Consider the following 21794-nt stretch of genomic DNA (forward strand, 5'->3'; position numbering starts at 1 on the left):
GGAAACAGCACTTTCTTATTCATAAAGCAGCTGTGTGGGAGAGTGGTGGATCTGCCTGTCACACAGTAAGGGCTTGAGTATTAGTGTCGTCTCTCTTAGTCCCTTCTTCAATCACCCATCAGCCAACACCACTACTCCTTGCTCCTGGGAGTATGGCCAAGCATCAGCCTAGTCTCCAGACTCCAGTCTACTCTAGAGCCATGAAGGCCACAGAGCTCTCAAGGGGCATCCTTCTTTGCAGGAGAGCTTCCCCTGGCCCCTCTTCTATTTAGGTTCTGGTTCAGGGGCAGGGTGTCTCTGCTAAAACTAAACAGTATGTTTCAGCTCTTTAAGGATTAAGTAGCATCTTAGAATTTTAAACCTATAGAATATATGGGACTCTTCTAGTCAAGGAGATGGCAAACACAAGCAGGGAGGCCTCCTTTCTCCCTTTCCTTGACCATGGTCATTGCCAATCAATCACAACAATCTCATAAGCTTGGGGTGTCTTAGAATCCTTAGCAGGACACTGCCACCTCATGTGAAGAGTTGACTCATTGGAAAAGACTCTGATGCTGGGAGGAATTGGGGGCAGGAGGAGAAGGGGAGAACAGAGGATGAGATGGCTGGATGGCATCACTGACTCGATGGACGTGAGTCTCAGTGAACTCCAGGAGCTGGTGATAGACAGGGAGGCCTGGCATGCTGCGATTCATGGGCTCGCAAAGAGTCAGACACGACTGAGCAATGGAACCGAACTGACTGATATCAGAGAAGTACAGAAGGACACTGATTTACCCAAAGCACTGAAGTATAGTTTTTTTTTTTTTTTTTTCCTGAATATTTAAAGCCACAACAGTTCTAGATTATGTCTACTTATTTGTTTGCTTATTTTAGATTCTGGCTTATGTAAAAGGGTGTGACTGATGAAAATTTCTGGGTACTCCAGGGCAAAACAAAACTTCATAGATTGAAAAAGCAGTCATACAGCCCATAAACAAAGAACTCCTTCTGTATTCAAATACAAAGATACTCTTATTCTTAGAGTATTAACTCTTTTCTTTTGCCCTTCTGGACAGAAAATCAAGGTTAAACACCAAACTCAATAAACCTCTACCCTGGGAGGAGTGGGGAGGGGATGGGGGAATAACAAGCTCAAAAGAAAATTCCACACCTGGGGTCATTCTTGAGGCCATCACTGGAGTCCCTCAACTCCTTATTTTCTTGTCGTTGTCCCACCATGAAAAAAGTATCTCTGATAGTAGGGAAATCGTCCAGTAGGGCTCTCAGGCTGTTGCAGTATGCTATGATCTGCCCCCGAAGAGCATAGTGAGACATATGGCGGTTGAACCTGAAGTCAGAAGAAGAGATAATGTGCAGAGGTGAATTCAAGTTGTTCAATCTCTCACAGAAGTTCGCTAAGTCCCTGGAGATTTTTCAAAGAGAATAGAGGACTTCTGTCAAGAAGAAACTTCTGACTTGGTCAGATTGCTATTGCCTGAACACAAAGGCATGAACCTCTTCCAAGTGCCTCTTATCTGTCATTTCTGATACTGCTTCCTCTGTGTGTCAGAGGACAGTTCAATTTGCTTTCATCCAGGAAACATTACTATGAAAAAAATAGTGGAGGTGATAGAATTCCAGCTAAGCTATTTCAAATTCTAAAAGATGATGCTGTTAAAATGCTGCACTCAATATGACAGCAAATTTGGAAAACTCAGCAGTGGCCACAGGACTGGAAAATGTCAGTTTTCAATCCAATCCCAAAGAAGGGCAATGCCAAAAAATGTTCAAACTACCACACAATTACACTCATTTCACATGCTAGCAAAATAATGCTCAAAATCCTTCAAGCTAGAAGGAGGAGCTAAGATGGCGGAGGAGTAGAACGGGGAGAACACTTTCTCCCCCACAAATTCATCAAAAGAACATTTAAACGCTGAGTAAATTCCACAAAACAACTTCTGAAAGCCGGCAGAGGACATCAGGCACCCAGAAAAGCAACCCAAGTCTTCGAAAGGAGGTAGGGAAAAATACAAAAGACAAAAAATGGGACAAAAGAGGGAGGGACGGAGTTCCATCCCGGGAAGGGAGTCTTAAAAAGAGAGAAGTTTCCAAACACCAGGAAACCTTCTCACTGCCGAATCTGTGCCGAGCCTTGGAAGCACAGAGGGCAACATAACAGGGAGGAAAAATAAATAATTAAAACCCGCACATTGCAAGCCCTACGGTAACTCTCCCAGTGGAGAAGCAGCGCAGACGCCTGCACACGCCATTAGCAAGCGGGGGCTGGGCAGGGAGGCGCCGCACGGGCTGCATCGCAAGAATCTGGCCTAAATACCCCGAGCACTATCTGAGCGAAATAATTTGGGCTAGCAAACCAGACTGTGGGATATCTACCACGCGAAAAGCCAGCCCTAACCTATGACACCGCCAGACCCACACACAGAATAAAGGACTGAACAGAGATAGCTGGCGGCAGACCATCCCCCTCCGGTGATAGGCAGCCAGAGCCAGAAGCGATTGACAATCGCAGCCCCAGAGAGACATTATCTATAAAACTGTAAGCAGGCTTCTTTGCTAACTAAAACTTCTTGGGGGTCTGGATGGTCAACATCTGCCTGAGAAGGTGTGCCTGTGCAAAACTAGATAACCGAGCGGTGGGGAGGCGATAAGTCGCAGCAATCGCGCGCGCAAAACACCTCATCACCTGAGCTGCTCGGATCTGGGAAGGGCACAAAACGCAGGCCCAACTGAGAGTCTGCGCCTCTGAGGACTACCCGAGTGCCTGAACCTGAGCGGCTTGGACCCGGGAAGTACAGGCAGCCCAGGGCGGGCCGCGGATGGTTCCCGGCGGAGCAACCTAGAGCCTGAGCAGCGTGGGCAGAGAGGCTACACGTGTCGTGAACTGCGGGCAGACCCAGTGTGGCTGAGGCACTGCGAGCACACACCAGTGTTATTTGTTTGCAGCATCCCTCCCTACCTCCCCTCAGTGCGACTGAACAAGTGAGCCTATAAAAAAAAAAAAAAATTAAGTCCTCTATTATTCCTTTAATTTCCACTTTTATAACCGATTACTTTGCAAAAAAAAAAGACTATTTTTTTTAAAGCAAACTTCATATATATTTTTTTTTTTAATAATTTTTTGACTTTTTTTTTCTTTTCCCTTCTTTTCTTTAACATTGTATTTTTGAAATTCCAAACTCTACTCTAGATTTTTAATTTTAGCTTTTTAGTATTTGTTATCAATTTTGTACCTATAGTTTTTTTTTGTTTTTGTTTTTATATAATTTCTGTGACCCTTTTTTCTTTTTTCTTTTTGTTTTTCTCTGTTTCTTTCTCTTTTTCTTTTAAATAACATTGTATATCTGAAATTCCAAACTCTATTCTAGATTTTTAATTTATGCTTTTTGGTATTTATCAATTTTGTACCAGAATTTTTTTTTTTTTTATAATTTATGCGACCTTGTTTGTTCTTGTTTGTTTGTTTTTTTCTCTCTCTTTCTTTTTCTTCTTCTTTTTTTAACATTGTATTTTTGAAATTCCAAACTCTACTCTAGATTTTTAACTTTTGCTTTTTGGTATTAGTTATCAATTTTGTACCTATATTTTCTGTATAATTTTTGCAACCTTGTTTGTTTTTGTTTGTTCGTTTTTTCTCTCTTTCTTTTCCTTCTTCTTTTCTTTAACATCATATTTTTGAAATTCCAAACTCTACTCTAGATTTTAAATTTTTGCTTCTATGTATTTGTTACCAATTTTGTACCTTTAAGAACCCAATCTTCAGTACCCATTTTTCACTAGGGAGTGAGATTACTGGCTTAACTGCTCTCTCTCCCTTTGGACTCTCCTTTTTCTCCACTAGGTCGCCTGTGTCTCCTCCCTAACCCCTCTCTACTCTACCCAACTCTGTGAATTTCTGTGTGTTCCAGATGGTGGAGAACACTTAGGGAACTGATTACTGGCTGGATCTGTCTCCCTCCTTTTCATTCCCCCCATTTATCCTCCTGGCCACCTCTGCCACCTTCTTCCTTCTTCTCTTCTCTGTATAACTCTGTGAACAACTCTGAGTGGTCCAGTTGTGGAGTGCACATAAGGAAGAGATGCTGAATAGCCCACTCTCTCCTCTATTGACTCCACCTCATCTCATTCGGGTCACATCTAACTCCCTCCTCACTCTGCTCTTCTCCATATAATGCTGTAAACCTCTCTGGGCGAAACAAGTTTCAGGGCAAGACATACCAAGCAAATTCTCCAGCAGTAAGGAACACAGCCCTGAGCTCCAAGATACAGGCAGCCCAAAGTCACCCCAAAACCATAGACATCCCATAACTCATTACTGGACATTTCATTGCACTCCAGAGAGAAGAAATACAGCTCCACTCACCAGAACACTGACACAAGCTTCCCTAACCAAGAAACCTTGACAAGCCACCTGTACAAACCCACACAGAGCAAGGAAACGCCACAATAAAGAGAACTCCACAAACTGCCAGAATACAGAAAGGACACCCTAAACTCAGCAATTTAAACAAGATGAAGAGACAGAGGAATACCCAGCAGATAAAGGAATAGGATAAATGCCCACCAAACCAAACAAAAGAGGAAGAGATAGGGAATCTACCTGATAAAGAATTCCGAATAATGATAGTGAAATTGATCCAAAATCTTGAAATCAAAATGGAATCACAGATAAATAGCTTGGAGACAAAGACTGAGAAGATGCAAGAAAGGTTTAACAAGGACCTAGAAGAAATAAAAGAGAGTCAATATAAAATGAATAATGCAATAAATGAAATTAAAAACACTCTGGAGGCAACAAATAGTAGAATAACAGAGGCAGAAGATAGGATTAGTGAATTAGAAGATAGAATGGTAGAAATAAATGAATCAGAGAGGATAAAAGAAAAACTAATTAAAAGAAATGAGGACAATCTCAGAGACCTCCAGGACAACATTAAACGCTACAACATTCGAATCATAGGGGTCCCAGAAGAAGAAGACAAAAAGAAAGACCATGAGAAAATACTTGAGGAGATAATAGTTGAAAACTTCCCTAAAATGGGGAAGGAAATAATCACCCAAGTCCAAGAAACCCAGAGAGTCCCAAACAGGATAAACCCAAGGTGAAACACCCCAAGACACATATTAATCAAATTAACAAAGATCAAACACAAAGAACAAATATTAAAAGCAGCAAGGGAAAAATAACAAATAACACACAAGGGAATTCCCATTAGGATAACAGCTGATCTTTCAATAGAAACTCTTCAAGCCAGGAGGGAATGGCAAGACATACTTAAAGCGATGAAAGAAAATAACCTACAGCCCAGATTATTGTACCCAGCAAGGATCTCATTCAAATATGAAGGAGAAATCAAAAGCTTCTCAGACAAGCAAAAGCTGAGAGAATTCAGCACCACCAAACCAGCTCTCCAACAAATACTAAAGGATATTCTCTAGACAGGAAACACAAAAACAGTGTATAAACTTGAACTGAAAACAATAAAGTAAATGGCAACGGGATCATACTTATCAGTAATTACCTTAAACGTAAATGGGTTGAATGCCCCAACCAAAAGACAAAGACTGGCTGAATGGATACAAAAACAAGACCCCTACATATGTTGTCTACAAGAGACCCACCTCAAAACAGGGGACACCTACAGACTGAAAGTGAAGGGCTGGAAAAAGATTTTCCATGCAAATAGGGACCAAAAGAAAGCAGGAGTAGCAATACTCATATCAGATAAAATAGACTTTAAAACAAAGGCTGTGAAAAGAGACAAAGATGGTCACTACCTAATGATCAAAGGATCAATCCAAGAAGAAGATATAACAATTATAAATATATATGCACCCAACACGGGAGCGCCGCAATATGTAAGACAAATGCTAACAACTATGAAAGGAGAAATTAACAATAACACAATAATAGTGGGAGACTTTAATACCCCACTCACACCTATGGATAGATCAACTAAACAGAAAATTAACAAGGAAACACAAACTTTAAACGATACAATAGACCAGTTAGACCTAATTGATATCTATAGGACATTTCATCCCAAAACAATGAATTTCACCTTTTTCTCAAGCGCACATGGAACCTTCTCCAGGATAGATCACATCCTGGGCCATAAATCTAGCCTTGGTAAATTCAAAAAAATAGAAATCATTCCAAGCATCTTTTCTGACCACAATGCAGTAAGATTAGATCTCAATTACAGGAGAAAAACTATTAAAAATTCCAACATATGGAGGCTGAACAACACGCTGCTGAATAACCAACAAATCACAGAAGAAATCAAAAAAGAAATCAAAATTTGCATAGAAACTAATGAAAATGAAAACACAACAACTCAAAACCTGTGGGACACTTTAAAAGCAGTCCTAAGGGGAAAGTTCATAGCAATACAGGCATACCTCAAGAAACAAGAAAAAAGTCAAATAAATAACCTAACCCTACACCTAAAGCAACTAGAAAAGGAAGAAATGAAGAACCCCAGGGTTAGTAGAAGGAAAGAAATCTTGAAAATTAGGGCAGAAATAAATGCAAAAGAAACAAAAGAGACCATAGCAAAAATCAACAAAACCAAAAGCTGGTTCTTTGAAAGGATAAATAAAATTGACAACCATTAGCCAGACTCATCAAGAAACAAAGGGAGAAAAATCAAATCAATAAAATTAGAAATGAAAATGGAGAGATCACAACAGACAACACAGAAATACAAAGGATCATAAGAGACTACTATCAACAATTATATGCCAATAAAATGGACAACGTGGAAGAAATGGACAAATTCTTAGAAAAGTACAACTTTCCAAAACTCGACCAGGAAGAAATAGAAAATCTTAACAGACCCATCACAAGCACGGAAATTGAAACTGTAATCAAAAATCTTCCAGCAAACAAAAGCCCAGGTCCAGACGGCTTCACAGCTGAATTCTACCAAAAATTTAGAGAAGAGCTAACACCTATCCTGCTCAAACTCTTCCAGAAAATTGCAGAGGAAGGTAAACTTCCAAATTCATTCTATGAGGCCACCATCACCCTAATACCAAAACCTGACAAAGATCCCACAAAAAAAGAAAACTACAGACCAATATCACTGATGAACATAGATGCAAAAATCCTAAACAAAATTCTAGCAATCAGAATCCAACAATACATTAAAAAGATCATACACCATGACCAAGTGGGCTTTATCCCAGGGATGCAAGGATTCTTCAATATCCACAAATCAATCAATGTTATACACCACATTAACAAATTGAAAAACAAAAACCATATGATTATCTCAATAGATGCAGAGAAAGCCTTTGACAAAATTCAACATCCATTTATGATAAAAACTCTCCAGAAAGCAGGAATAGAAGGAACATACCTCAACATAATAAAAGCTATATATGACAAACCCACAGCAAACATTATCCTCAATGGTGAAAAATTGAAAGCATTTCCTCTAAAGTCAGGAACAAGACAAGGGTGCCCACTTTCACCATTACTATTCAACATAGTTTTGGAAGTTTTGGCCACAGCAATCAGAGCAGAAAAAGAAATAAAAGGAATCCAAATTGGAAAAGAAGAAGTAAAACTCTCACTATTTGCAGATGACATGATCCTCTACATAGAAAACCCTAAAGACTCCACCAGAAAATTACTAGAACTAATCAATGATTATAGTAAAGTTGCAGGATATAAAATCAACACACAGAAATCCCTTGCATTCCTATACACTAATAATGAGAAAACTGAAAGAGAAATTAAGGAAACAATTCCATTCACCATTGCAATGGAAAGAATAAAATACTTAGGAATATATCTACCTAAAGAAACTAAAGACCTATATATAGAAAACTATAAAACACTGGTGAAAGAAATCAAAGAGGACACTAATAGATGGAGAAATATACCATGTTCATGGATTGGAAGAATCAATATAGTGAAAATGAGTATACTACCCAAAGCAATTTATAGATTCAATGCAATCCCTATCAAGCTACCAACGGTATTCTTCACAGAGCTAGAACAAATAATTTCACAATTTGTATGGAAATACAAAAAACCTCGAATAGCCAAAGCAATCTTGAGAAAGAAAAATGGAACTGGAGGAATCAAACTACCTGACTTCAGGCTCTACTACAAAGCCACAGTTATCAAGACAGTCTGGTACTGGCACAAAGACAGAAATATAGATCAATGGAACAAAATAGAAAGCCCAGAGATAAATCCACACACATATGGACACCTTATCTTTGACAAAGGAGGCAAGAATATACAATGGATTAAAGACAATCTCTTTAACAAGTGGTGCTGGGAAAACTGGTCAACCACTTGTAAAAGAATGAAACTAGAACACTTTCTAACACCTTACACAAAAATAAATTCAAAATGGATTAAAGATCTAAACGTAAGACCAGAAACTATAAAACTCCTAGAGGAGAACATAGGCAAAACACTCTCTGACATACATCACAGCAGGATCCTCTATGACCCACCTCCCAGAATATTGGAAATAAAAGCAAAAATAAACAAATGGGACCTAATTAAACTCAAAAGCTTCTGCACAACAAAGGAAACTATTAGCAAGGTGAAAAGGCAGCCTTCAGAATGGGAGAAAATAATAGCAAATGAAGCAACTGACAAACAACTAATCTCAAAAATATACAAGCAACTCCTACACCTCAACTCCAGAAAAATAAATGACCCAATCAAAAAATGGGCCAAAGAACTAAACAGACATTTCTCCAAAGAAGACATACAGATGGCTAACAAACACATGAAAAGATGCTCAACATCACTCATTATCAGAGAAATGCAAATCAAAACCACTATGAGATACCATTTCATGCCAGTCAGAATGGCTGCGATCCAAAAGTCTACAAGCAATAAATGCTGGAGAGGGTGTGGAGAAAAGGGAACCCTCTTACACTGTTGGTGGGAATGCAAACTAGTACAGCCACTATGGAGAACAGTGTGGAGATTCCTTAAAAAACTGGAAATAGAACTGCCTTATGATCCAGCAATCCCACTGCTGGGCATACACACTGAGGAAACCAGAAGGGAAAGAGACTCGTGTACCCCAATGTTCATCACAGCACTGTTTATAATAGCCAGGACATGGAAGCAACCTAGTTGTCCATCAGCAGATGAATGGATAAGAAAGCTGTGGTACATATACACAATGGAGTATTACTCAGCCATTAAAAAGAATACATTTGAATCAGTTCTAATGAGATGGATAAAACTGGAACCTATTATACAGAGTGAAGTAAGCCAGAAAGAAGAACACCAATACAGTATACTAACACATGTATATGGAATTTAGAAAGATGGTAACAATAACCCTGTGTACAAGACAACAAAAGAGACACCGATGTATAGATCAGTCTTATGGACTCTGTGGGAGAGGGAGAGGGTGGGGAGATTTGGGAGAATAGCATTGAAACATGTATAATATCATGTATGAAATGAGTCACCAGTCCAGGTTCGATGCACGGTACTGGATGCTTGGGGCTGGTGCACTGGGACGACCCAGAAGGAGGGTAGGGGAGGGAGGAGGGAGGAGGGTTCAGGATGGGGAACGCGGGCATACCTGTGGCGGATTCATTTTGATATTTGGCAAAACTAATACAATATTGTAAAGTTTAAAAATAAAATAAAATTTAAAAAAATAAAAATAAAAAAATAAACCACACACACACACACACAAATCCTTCAAGCTAGGCTTCAACAGTATGTGAACCAAGAACTTCCAGATGTACAAGCTGGATTTAGAAAATGCAGAGGAACCAGAGACCAACTTGTCAACATCCACTGGATCATCAAAAAAACAAGAGAGTTCCAGAAAAACATCTACTTCTGCTTTACTGACTATGCCAAAGCTTTGACTGTGTGGATCACAACAAACTGTGGAAAATTCTTAAAGAGATGGGAATACCAAACTACCTTACCTGCCTCCTGAGAAACCTGTGTGCAGGTCAAGAAGCAACAGTTAGAACTAGACATGGAACAACAGACTGTCTCAAAACTGGGAAAGCAGTATTTCAAGGCTGTACATTGTCACCCTGCTTATTTAACTTATGTGCAGAGTACATCATGAGAAATGCCAGGCTGAATGAAGCTCAAGCTGGAATCAAGATTGCTGGGAGAAATATCAATAACCTCAGATATGCAGATGATACTACCTTAATGGCAGAAAGCAAAGAGGAACTAAAGAGCCTCTTGATAAAGATGAAAGAGAAGAGTGAAAAAGCTGGCTTAAAACTCAACATTCAAAAAACTAAGATCACGGCCTCTGGTCCCATCACTTCATGGCAAATATATGGGGAAACAGTGGAAACAGTAACAGACTATTTTCTTGGGCTCCAAAATCACTGCAGATGGTGACTGCAGCCATGAAATTAAAAGATGCTTGCTCCTTGAATGAAAAGCTATGACCAAACTAGACAGTGTATTAAAAAGCAGAGACATCACTTTGCCGACAAAGGTCTGTCTAGTCAAAACTGTGGTTTTTTCAGTAGTCATATATGGATGTAAGAGTTGGATATAAAGGGGGATAAACACTGAAGAATCGATGCTTTTGAAATGTGGTTCTGGAGAAGACTCTTGAGAGTTCCTTGGACAGTATAGAGATCAAACCAGTCAATCCTAGAGGAAATCAACTCTGAATATTAATCAGAAGGACTGATGCTGAAGCTGAAACTCCAATACTTTGGCCACCTGATGCAAAGAGCTGACTCATTGGAAAACACCCTGATGCTGGGAAAGACTGAAGGCAGGAGTAGATGGGGACGACAGAGGATGAGATGGTTGGATGGCATCACCAACTCAATGGACATGAGTTTAAGTAAACTCTAGGAGATGGTGAAGGACAGGGAGGCTTGGTGAAGGACTGTGCTGCAGTCCATAGGGTTGCAAAGAGTTGGACATGACTTAGTGTCTGAACAACAATAGGACTGTTAAATAGGCTTATTTAAACACAAACCAGCTAACTAATTGTCCAGATTTCTATATAATACTGCTGTTTATTGAGTTCAGAGTCAGAAATCAGAATGTATTGTTTACATATATTATACTCACTTCTGGCAATATTCAACTATAACATCTCTCTTGACTTTCCCAATTTCATCCTGTGATAAAAGAGAATGATAGTTTTCCTATTAGACAATTGGCTATAAGAATTCCCCAAGCTAATACACGTGCACAAACTTATAGCCAACTTAAAGTGGGAGTAGGTCACACAGTTGAGATGTTCTTTCTGAAGGTCAACCTACTGGGAGGTACTCCCCCTGTGGGTCTTTTCTACTCCTGCACATCTTGTGAGTACACCAAGAATTCAACACCCTGACTATTCTTTACCTGAACCATTTCTCAGGGTTATGTTTGCAGAGAGCAGTCTGGAGGAATGAGGTAATGTCTCCCTCCATGAAATAGAGCAAGTTTGCTATAATAGAGGTAGATTCCTAAACTCAGTATTCTTCAACTCTGACACAAAACTGTGTTCAACCTCGGCTCCTCCATGTTGCCCCTGGGACTTGGGAGGCAAAGGGAAATGACACAAACGTGAGGCTTATGATGCTGGCTCTGCTGTGAGTAACAAAGTCATTTTTCTCTGACCTAAGAGTCTAGTGTTCTCTGTCAGCATCCTCAGAGCAGTAACAGGCTACCTTCTTAGCTTATAAGTGGGCTAAAATCCCAGACCTTGACAAAACTAACAATTATCTTGCCTGAATCCTTTCTAATCTGATAGGCATTGGATATTCCTGAAGGGCAGTTAATGAGCTAATACATTTTCACTTGGTCAGTATTTTTTTAATATTATAAAGAGTAATTTATGTATCAAAGTAATTTACTTAAGTACTTATCAGAAGGAGTCGTTTGCCCACATCATTGCTGAGCAGTAATCTAGAAGCCCTAGCTTCCATCATATCCAATTTGTAGAACTGAATTAGGTAAATTGAAGTCCTTCCTTTTCAGTAATAAAAGAACAAAGCCTAGAGATTATAAACCTCGTCATTTCATTCCCAAATAACTATACATTAGCCTAAGGACTCCCTCATCAAAAAAGTAATGAATAATGAAATGATATTCATAAAATTAAGCAACACTTTTAATTGACTAAAGGTTTAAATTTTATGGAGAAGGAAATGGCACCCCAAAGGTTGCTGCTGCTGCTGCTAAGTCACTTCAGTCATGTCTGACTCTGTGCGACACCATAGATGGCAGCCCACCAGGCTCCCCTGTCCCTGGGATTTTACAGGTAAGAACACTGGAGTGAGTTGCCATTTCCTTCTCCAATGCATGAAAGTGAAAAATGAAAGTGAAGTCGCTCAGTCATGTCTGATTCTTAGCGACCCCATGGACTGCAGCCTACCAGGCTCCTCTATCTATGGATTTTCCAAAGGTTAGGTTAGTATAAAATCCTTAAATGCAAACATGGTGGTAGTGTCTGAAAAACAGAGTGGTTATGTCAGCAATCCAACAGGTGAATTGCCAACCTAACAGATGGCAAATGCCCTTGCTCACCTTGTCTAAACCTCCTAAGCACCTGTGGGTCACTCAGGAACCATCAAATGTTTCCAAGTAGGTACTGAAACTCTTTCTGTTTAGAAAGTGACAAAGCATAATGTGCCCTTGGAAAAATGTACATATTTTAAAAAGTAGACTGCAATTAGCTGACTTCCTTTCTATTTCTTATTGAACTCTCTTTTTCAGTTCTTTATATTTTCCATGGTTTTACCCAAATAGGCTGAAAGCAACAGGTTCCAAGTTAAGGATTTCTTACTTGCTCAAATGTAAAAGCTGATGAGATCTTTAGGGAGCCCTTCTTACTCTACTCACAAGGTTTTTCATTCTGTCAGCCATGGCTTGTTTCCTGAGGAGGAAGGCGTTCAGCATCATGTCCCGCAGCCCCACCTTTTCTAGTTGAATAGACACGAAAGCTTCCGGAGCCCTGACAAGTGAACAGAGGCATGTGAGCCCAAGGCAGGAGATGAGTGCTCATACGACAAGAGGACAACTTGAGAACTCCCTGACTGACAGGAGCACCTGGGGCTGCAAACTGGGTACTGCAGCAGGAGAGCAGGTAGCTCTGCTTCTGTGGTCCTCACCTGCTTCAAGTGTTCCTCTTCTATTCACTGGGCATGCTGCTGTGTCACCAGCCTTGTTGGGGACCACACTGTGCCTAAAGCATGCACCAGCAGTCCCTCCCCACTCCCAAACTTCATAGCCTGGCCCAGTGTTTGTACTCCCAGTGTCCCTTTGTACCTTCCTGGTCTGAACTGTAGGGGTCCCTGGATTGATGTGGCCTTGTAAGGGTCCTCTTGACTAGACACATTGGTCTTAAATCTCCCATCCACACACTGAAGTGTGGATTTAGGACACTTGAACTCTGGCCATGTGTCAGATTAATGGCATCTTGAGGAGCAGAGAAGATTTGCCTGTCATTTTCTTTTTCATTCTAAATTTGCCAGGATTAGACTAGAGTGTCATTGGTATGCCTCAGTTATTCAGAGTATTCGTAATTGTTACAGAATATAAACCTCTTTCTTCGTCACAGTGAGATGAGATCAGGATATAACAGGATGTCCCTAGTTTACAGATACATATCTGCAGAGGCCCTGCCTCTCTGACAGTTACCATTCTATTATTCTAAGCAATGGAAAAACCCTTGGTAGGATAGTGAGGGTAGTTCTGTCCTTTTCTGTTTAAAATAGAAGTGGAAAACTTGGACATGCTCATACTCTTCTTCCTTATGTTCTACCTTCTTTGGAGTTTGAAAAATAGAGAGGGAAGGAGGGGAAGACAGGAAGAGAAAGATAAAGGAAAAGAGGGAGAAGAGAAAAGAGGTTGAAATTGGGAACTGTTGACTCTCCTTCATAGACTGGAGCGTATTAGAAGCTAAGCCTTCTTAGTGTTCATACAATGTTTTCAGACAAGGTCTTAAAATTTTTAACACATGCTGGTCACTCTGGAAGTTTAGGCATCCTCCAATCCCATAATACTTGTATTAAATGATTTAAAAGAGGATACTTTTGTTATTATAAACAACCCCCCACTGCTACCCCAGTGCAGTACCTTTTGGTAGCCTGGAATCTTTTTGAAGGATGAGTTAGGGCATCTGAGACTTTTGGAATTGGGGCTAACAGCATGCCTTCTATGCCATTCACAATTCTGGAATTTCTTCTTCTGCTTGGACCCACTCCACTATGATTTCTCAGACCAGAACTTATTTCCTACAATATTTCAAACCAAAGTGAATTAAATTTGCTGAATTTGTAAGTCTTGTGGTACTGACAGTAAAATTATCTAACAGCTATAACTGATCACAAATACATGTAAATGGCCTGGTATCCTAGGGGTGAGAGAGAGTAGAAGGGAGAGAAGAGAAGAGAACAAGTAAGGGAGCACATGGAAGAGATACCACTTTGTACAATGAAAGGGTGAGGCACTAAATGTGACTATTTCCAGAACAGAGTTGTCTAAAGTGCTCTCCGAAAAATTTCTCCATCTTACAAGGTGGCTAGTTGGAGTGCTTTGTATAGGGGCCTCTCAAGAAATACAGCTGATGAACTTCAGGGTACAAGATCTGAAGAATCATCTCAGGGTGCCATTCTGGTACGACCTAAGCAGATGGAGGTGGGCTGTATATGCTGCCCTGTACAATGTATTAATGAAGGAGGGAGAGGTGGAGGGATGATGGGCAAGAGGGGAAGGAAGAGTGGGAAGAAAAAAAGGGAAATCTGTATCTTCCAATATTCCTATTATTTATGGAGGATAAATACAAGGAAAGATAGATGGGATTCTTTTACATTTTTCTAAAATACTAACTAAAAGAAAAACATTAAGCCTTCAAAGGAAAGCCCATTCTTTTTCAAAGAAAGAAGGCTTTCCACAGCTGAATTACTGAAGGAAAGGAAAATGAGGCAAAAGAAAAAAAATCTTGAGTTAAAAAGTCTAAAGTTTCCATCTTGATTTTTTCTGAAGACTCGGGCTATCCCAGTCTCCTAAAAATAGTAGAATATACTAGTTCAGAAGACACAAGGGGCCTTAGAAAGGATATGAGTGAGCTAAGAGGAAAGAAAACAAGCTCTGTAATCAGAGCCCAGAGCTGACACTCAGCAGGTGATCTTGGCTCTGTCCCTTAACCTATCAGCCTATTTCTTCACCTGGAAAGAAAGGGTAATGTCCTCCATCTCCAAGGGTTGTTCAGCACATTCCATGAGTCCAGGCTCATCCATCACTTTAGCTTACCACCATGCCCAGACAATAGAAACTGCTAAATTGAACCTTTAATTTCTTGACTCCCCTCAGTGCATCGAAAATCCCAACTATGAGGATCTTTTGTTTCTAGCCTCAATTTCTTTTCCAGTCCCTTCCTACAAATATGATTACATCTATTTTATTCTTAATTCTCCTACACCTCAAGCTTCTTTTTAAATTCTGATCCAACTTCTTAAAGAGTTATGATGGACTAAATGTTTCCGTCTCCTCATAAATTCTTAGATTGAAGCCCCAACCCCCAATGTGATGGCATTTAGAAATGGGGCCTTTGGGAGGCAATTAGGATTAGATGACGTCAAAGGGCAGGACCCTAATCTGATAGGGCTGATAAAGCTGGTATAAGAAGAAGAAGAGACACCAGGACTTTCTTTCTGCCTTGTGAGGACAGTGAGAATGTGGCCATCTGCAAGGAAGAGAACTGTTACTAGAAACTGACATGCTGCCTCCTTGATCTTGGACTTCTAGCCTCCAGAACTATGAAAAAATAAATTTCTGTTGTTTAAGCCTCCAGAACTATGAAAAAATAAATTTCTGTTGTTTAAGCTACCAGTCAATACTACTTTGGTATGGCTTCCCTAGCAGACTAATGCAGAAGCTGTAAATATTCTCTGCTTCTACATTTCTATCATTCTCTTACTTCTCTACTCTGGTAGTCTGGCTTTCACTCCAACCCCATTAGAATAGCTCTCTGAGAGTCAGAAATGAACTTCTGAGAATATAAAATAGCCTAATTTCAATTCCTGCTCTTCTTGTTCTTCCCTCTACATTTAATTTAACTTCTTCCTCCTCCTCCTAAAATATAATAGCTTTATTTAGGTATAATTGACATTCAGTAAACAACACACAAAGTATACAGTAATTAAAGTATAAAGTAAATTAGATAAGTTTGGACTTATCTAATAAGTATACAACTGTGAAACCATTACTGCGATAAAACTAAAGACCATAGCCATCCCTCCTACCCAGCCCGCTTCCTCAAGCAATCACTGCTCTGCTTTCTCCAACTATAGATTAGAACACATTTCCTAGAATTTTATATAAATGGAATCATGCAGTTATATATACTTTTTTTGGTTTGGCTTCATCCATATTGTTGTATATGTCAACAACTTATTTCTTTGTATTGCCGAGCAATATTCCACTGTAAAATATACCACAATTTATTTATCTATTCACCTGGTGGTGGACATTTGGATTTTTGCCAGCTCTTAGCTGTTTTAAATAAAGCTGCTATAAACATTTACGTATGTCTTTGGACGGACATGTGCTTTCATTTCTCTTAAGTAAATACCTAGGAGTGAAATGGCTGAATCATATGGTAAGTATATGTTTAACTTTCTAAGAAACTGCCAAGCTGTTTTGCAAGGTAACCATTTTGCATTCCCATCAGCAGTGTATGAGTTTCAGATCCTCCATGTCATGCCAAGACTCAGAATAGTTTAAATTTTAGCCATTCTAGTGGGTATGCAGGGGTTGCTCACTGGAGTTTTAATTGCATTTCTCTAATAATTAATGTTGTTGAACATTATTTATGTGTTTATCTGTCACCTGCTCATCTTCCTTGGTGACTCATTTCTTCTTGAAACACTCTACACCTTTGGCCTGGACACAGTAAAAATTTTATTACTGTATCAATTTTATTACTGTATCAATTGTATTACAATTTCATTTTATTACACAGTAACAATTTTATTCTCTTTCTGTTTCTTTCCTTCCTTCCTTCCTCCTTTCCCTTCCTTTCCCTTGTTCCCTCTCAATGTCTCCATCATTTATTCTTCCTTACTATATCATTAGACTTCATCCTGTCCCACATCTGTAGAAGAGTATATAAATACACACACATATATATATAAAACTCACATGTATTACTATATATATTCATGTATTCACATACATATATATAACCCTAGTCCTCTCTACCCCTCCTTGTGCTATGTCTTTTCAGGCTATTACTCTAAATGCCTTCCCACTCCTGTTGTATCTTCCTATTTGGTGACTTTCACCATTTACTTCCTGGAGGAATCTCAGGAAGTGACATAAAAGCCTCTCAACCTGGAAAACCCCACTTATATCTGTTTTACATATTGGTATTCTTCTTAAGATTAATTGAAGAAAAGATTCCATATGTCAACTATGCATGGAAACCACAGGTGGGGCCAAGCTGGGCATCCATTTTTTCCTAGTACTCATTTGTCTTTTCATAGTATGCTTGAGCATCAGAAGGTCTTCTCTCTACTCAAAATGATCACATAGTCATCTCTGCCAGTCAAAACACTCATCCTTCAAGTTTTTCCAAATGTCCCCACTCTGTGCTGCCCTTTCTGGTTCCCCAGATGTGAGCTCTCTTTTTTTAAAAGTCCTCCTATAGCTTGTTGAACCTCTATTATTCCTTGTATTTAAACCACTTATGAGCCTGTCCCCATTTTATACACCAGATATAATTTCTCTAGTATTCTTGCCTGGAGAATTCCATGGACAGAGAAGCCTGGCAGGCTACAGTCCATGGGATCACAAAGAGCTGGACACGACTAAGTGACAAACACTTTCATTTTCACTTCATGAATCAGACCTCAGTATTATCTGATGAGCCTAACTTAAAGTATGTACTGAATTAAGACTTGAGGGGTTGAATTTTTAAAAAACTATATAACTTACTCTATCCCTATTTTCTACTTCAGTATTTTATTTCTATGGGAATTAGTATTTGGCAGTAGAAGTGAAGATTGAATATTCTTGCCATACTTATGAATGTATACTCTTTTATTAATGTAAAGAGTGAAAATAGAGAAATGTGCTAAGGGGTAAAATGTGGTAAGCTGTATAGGATTCATATATCAAGAATATAGATGCTGGGAAAGACTGAGGGCAGGAGGAGAAGCAGGAGAGAAGATGAAATGGTTGGATGGCATCACCGACTCTACAGACATGAGTTTGAGCAAACTCTGGGAGATAGTGAAGGTCAGGGAAGCCTCGAGTGCTGCAGTCCATGGGGTCACAAAGAGTCAGATATGACTCAGCGACTGAACAACAACAATATAGAATTCATAAGGCTTAGAGAATATTTAAGACCATCTGGAAAGTTGACTTCCTAAAGTTATATTTAATTTTGCACCTAAATTATATTCACAAGTATATACACATAAGAGTGAACTATATAAAGTTGTTTTTGGAAATGGGGGGAAATCTCTGTGAATTAATTCAGAGTGATTTCTAGGATATACTGTTAAGTGGGAAAAAATGCCTTAGAGTATTATATATAGATAAAATCAAAAACCCCTTCATGATAAAAATCATCAAAAAGCTATGAATAAAAGTGAATGTCCTCAACTTGGTAAAAAAAAATTATCTAAGAAAAACTCATAGCTAACATCATATGTAATGGTTAAAGACTGAAAGCTTTCCTCCTAAGATAAGGAATAAGACAATAATATCCATTCTCACTGTTTCTATTCAACCTTGTACTACAGTGTCTAGCTAGGGCAATTGGACAAGAAAAGGTAACAAAAGGCATCCAGAATGAAAAGAGAATGTTAAATTTATCTCTATTTGCAGAAGACATAATCTTTTACATAGAAGATCCTAAGGAATTTACAAGCTTAGCAAATTGCAAAATAAAAGATCAATTGTATTTCTATAAATTAATAATGAACACTGAAAATGAAACTAACAATTCCATTTACAATAATTTACAAATAATAAAATGTTTTGGAATTAATTTAACAAGAGAAGTATAGAACCTGTACACTGAAAACTATAAAATATTGTTGAAAGAAATTAAAGAGGACATAAATGAAAAGACTTCCCATGTTCATGGATCAGAAGATTTAATATTGTTAAGATGGTAATAGTATTCAAACTGATTTACAGGTTCAATGCAATCCCTGTCAAAGTCCCAAATGGCTTTATTTTTTCAGAAATTGACAAGCTGATCCTAATATTCATGTGAAAATGCAAAGGACCAATAACTAAAGCAATCTTGAAAAAGAACAAAGTTGGAAGACTTGTACTTAATTTCAAAACTTATCACAACTCTACAGTGATCAAAACACAGTGGTACTGGCATGAAAACAAATGTATAGACCAGTGGGATAGAATCAAGAGTCCAGAAATACACCCTTACATTTATGGTCTATTGATTTCTGTTAAGGGCGCCAGGACAATTCAATGGGGAAAGATGAGTCCTTTCAACAAATGGTACTGGGACAGCTGGATTACTACACTCAAAAGAATGAACTTGGATGCCCTATCTCATATTACATATAAAAATTAACTATAAATGAATCATAGATCTGAAAGTAAGAGCTATAACTGCAAAACTTTTAGAAGAAAACATAGGAGTAAATTTTTGTGACTTTGGATTAAACAATGGTTTCTTAAATATTAATATAACACCAAAAGAACAAGTTAAAAAAGAAAACTAGGTAAATTAGACACATCAAAATGAAAAACTTCTGTTTCAAAGAACATCATCAAGAAAGTAAGAAGATGATCTTCATAATAAAAGAATCTACTTGCCAATCATATACTTGATAAGGAACCTGTATTCAGAATATGCAAATAACTCTTACAACTCAGTAACAAAAAAATCCAACTTTATAAAAGGGCAAAGGATTTGAGTAGACATTTCTTTTATATATATATATATATATATATATATACAAATAGTCAATAAGCACATGGAAATATGCTCAATGTCACATCATAAGTAATTAGAAAAATACAAATCAAAGTCACAATGAGAAATCATTTTACCCTATTAGGGTGGCTAAAATTAAAAAGACAATAATAAGTGTTAGGAAACTCAAAACATGCATATGTCCTTCGAAAAACTTATACTTAAATGTTCATGGCAGTGTTATTTATAATAGTCAAAAAGTAAAAACAACCCAAGGTCTGTCAATTGATAAATGGATAAATAAAATGTGGTATATACATATACTAGAATACTATTCATCAGTAAAAAATAAAACAAAAAGAAAATGAAGTACTGGTACATGCTACGACATGGATGAAACTTGAAAACATTGTGCCTAAGTGAAAAAATTCTGACCTAAAAGGCCATATGTTGTACGATTCAATTTATATGAAATGTCTAGAATAGGGAAGTCTACAGAGACAGAAAGTGGATTACTCGTTGCTAGGAGATGAGGAAAGTGGGGGATGTGGATTAGGATTTCTTTTTGAGAATGAGGAAATATTCTGGAATTAGATGGTGGTGATGATGGTATGATCCTGCGAATTATATGTTAAATGGGTGAATTTTATGTAATGTGAATTATATCTCAATAACAACTAAAAAGTTCAAGAGAATATATTTTGTGTTACCTTTTGTGACAAAAAGAAGGGCAAATGTATGCTTACTTTTGCAATAAGAAATACAGGAATGATAAAACAGAAAACAATGGAATCATTTATCTACAAAGGGTAGGAGTGGAGGAACAGGCTATTTTCTGCTGGTTGATTCTAGCTAGTCAATATTACAGCATTACACACAATGGAAAAATTAAAATTATTAGCAAAGCTCTGTAAATTAAGAGACCCAGTAAGAATCTGATCATGTGTTACTATGTATTAGGAAAGGAGAAAGGGAGGGGAAGAGGGAAGGAAAGAAAATAAAAAGATAGGGGGAAATGGTCAAAAAGGGAGAAAGGGAAGGAGGGAGATGGAAGGATGGGAAGAAAGAAAGTAGGGAGGAGTGTCAAAGTGAGGGAGGGGAAGGGGAATGGAGGGAGAATGCCTCAGGCTTCTCTTACGGCTGACCTTGATAGCGGGACAGCTCCCACGGGGTGTGTGATAGAAGGATGCCTGCTGGACAGCCACCATTAAAGCATTCTTCTGAGTAGCCTGGCATGCTAGGGTCACTTGCATATTTTCCACTCCTGAATGGCACAAGAGCTAAAGGAAGAAAATGTGAAAGTAATTAGCAATTTCTCTCTTACAGAAAGAGATTAAGTTGAGGGTGGGGATCACCACTCACTCAACACGTAAATACATGGATCAAACTGTTGGATTTGCTGAGACCCTTGCTCCTCAGCGACAGGCCTAAAGCTGGTTTCTCCCTAAGCAGTATTTCATCCTGTGAGGGCAGGCTCTAGGCCAAATTGCTCTGTATCTGGACACCATCAGGTTTCCCCAGTTGTCAGATACAGGATACATAGGCTCTGATGAACTAGCAAACATACGCTCAAAGGCAGGCTCTTGTAAAACTGCCAACATTAGATTAATGTTTAAAACATACACACACAAATACAAACCTGCACATACACACACAGAAGCAAAGAAGTCCATCTGAGTGGCAGGGAAAAATAACACCAGGTTTGAAAATATCTCTGGACTGCTGGGGAAGTCCCAACATGGGTTTCTTTTTAATACCAAGCAGAGGTTATCTCAAGAGGTATTACATGTCAGACAAGGAAAGCCATCATCATTATTTATGAAGGTGAAATCTTTTCTTGTATACGGGGTCAAACTAATATGAATTAAACATTGTACTTTTTAAGGAATACGCAAACAAGTTGCTTAATTT

General features: G+C 38.6%; 1 protein-coding gene across 5 annotated transcripts in view; it reads right to left on the reverse strand.

Annotated features, from left to right (window-relative positions):
• LOC147365857 (coiled-coil domain-containing protein 162-like) overlaps positions 1-21794 on the reverse strand; it is a 210639-nt gene that overhangs the window by 73753 nt on the left and 115092 nt on the right. For all 5 annotated transcript variants that reach the window (XR_015132916.1, XM_086317383.1, XM_086317382.1 and 2 more), the window contains 5 exons: positions 21029-21163; positions 14063-14220; positions 12827-12938; positions 11066-11115; positions 1154-1330 (listed from right to left, as the gene is read on the reverse strand). Coding sequence is in view for 4 of the 5 variants with exons in the window: in XM_086317383.1 (XP_086173509.1) it covers positions 1154-1330; positions 11066-11115; positions 12827-12938; positions 14063-14220; positions 21029-21163 (632 nt within the window). In the remaining variant the exon portion in view is untranslated. The remainder of the gene's footprint in view (positions 1-1153; positions 1331-11065; positions 11116-12826; positions 12939-14062; positions 14221-21028; positions 21164-21794) is intronic.

The sequence above is a fragment of the Bos grunniens genome, chromosome 9 (assembly GCF_055505025.1).
Source record: "Bos grunniens cultivar Pamir isolate PY7600 chromosome 9, Bosgru_T2T1.0, whole genome shotgun sequence".
NCBI lineage: Eukaryota > Metazoa > Chordata > Mammalia > Artiodactyla > Bovidae > Bos > Bos grunniens.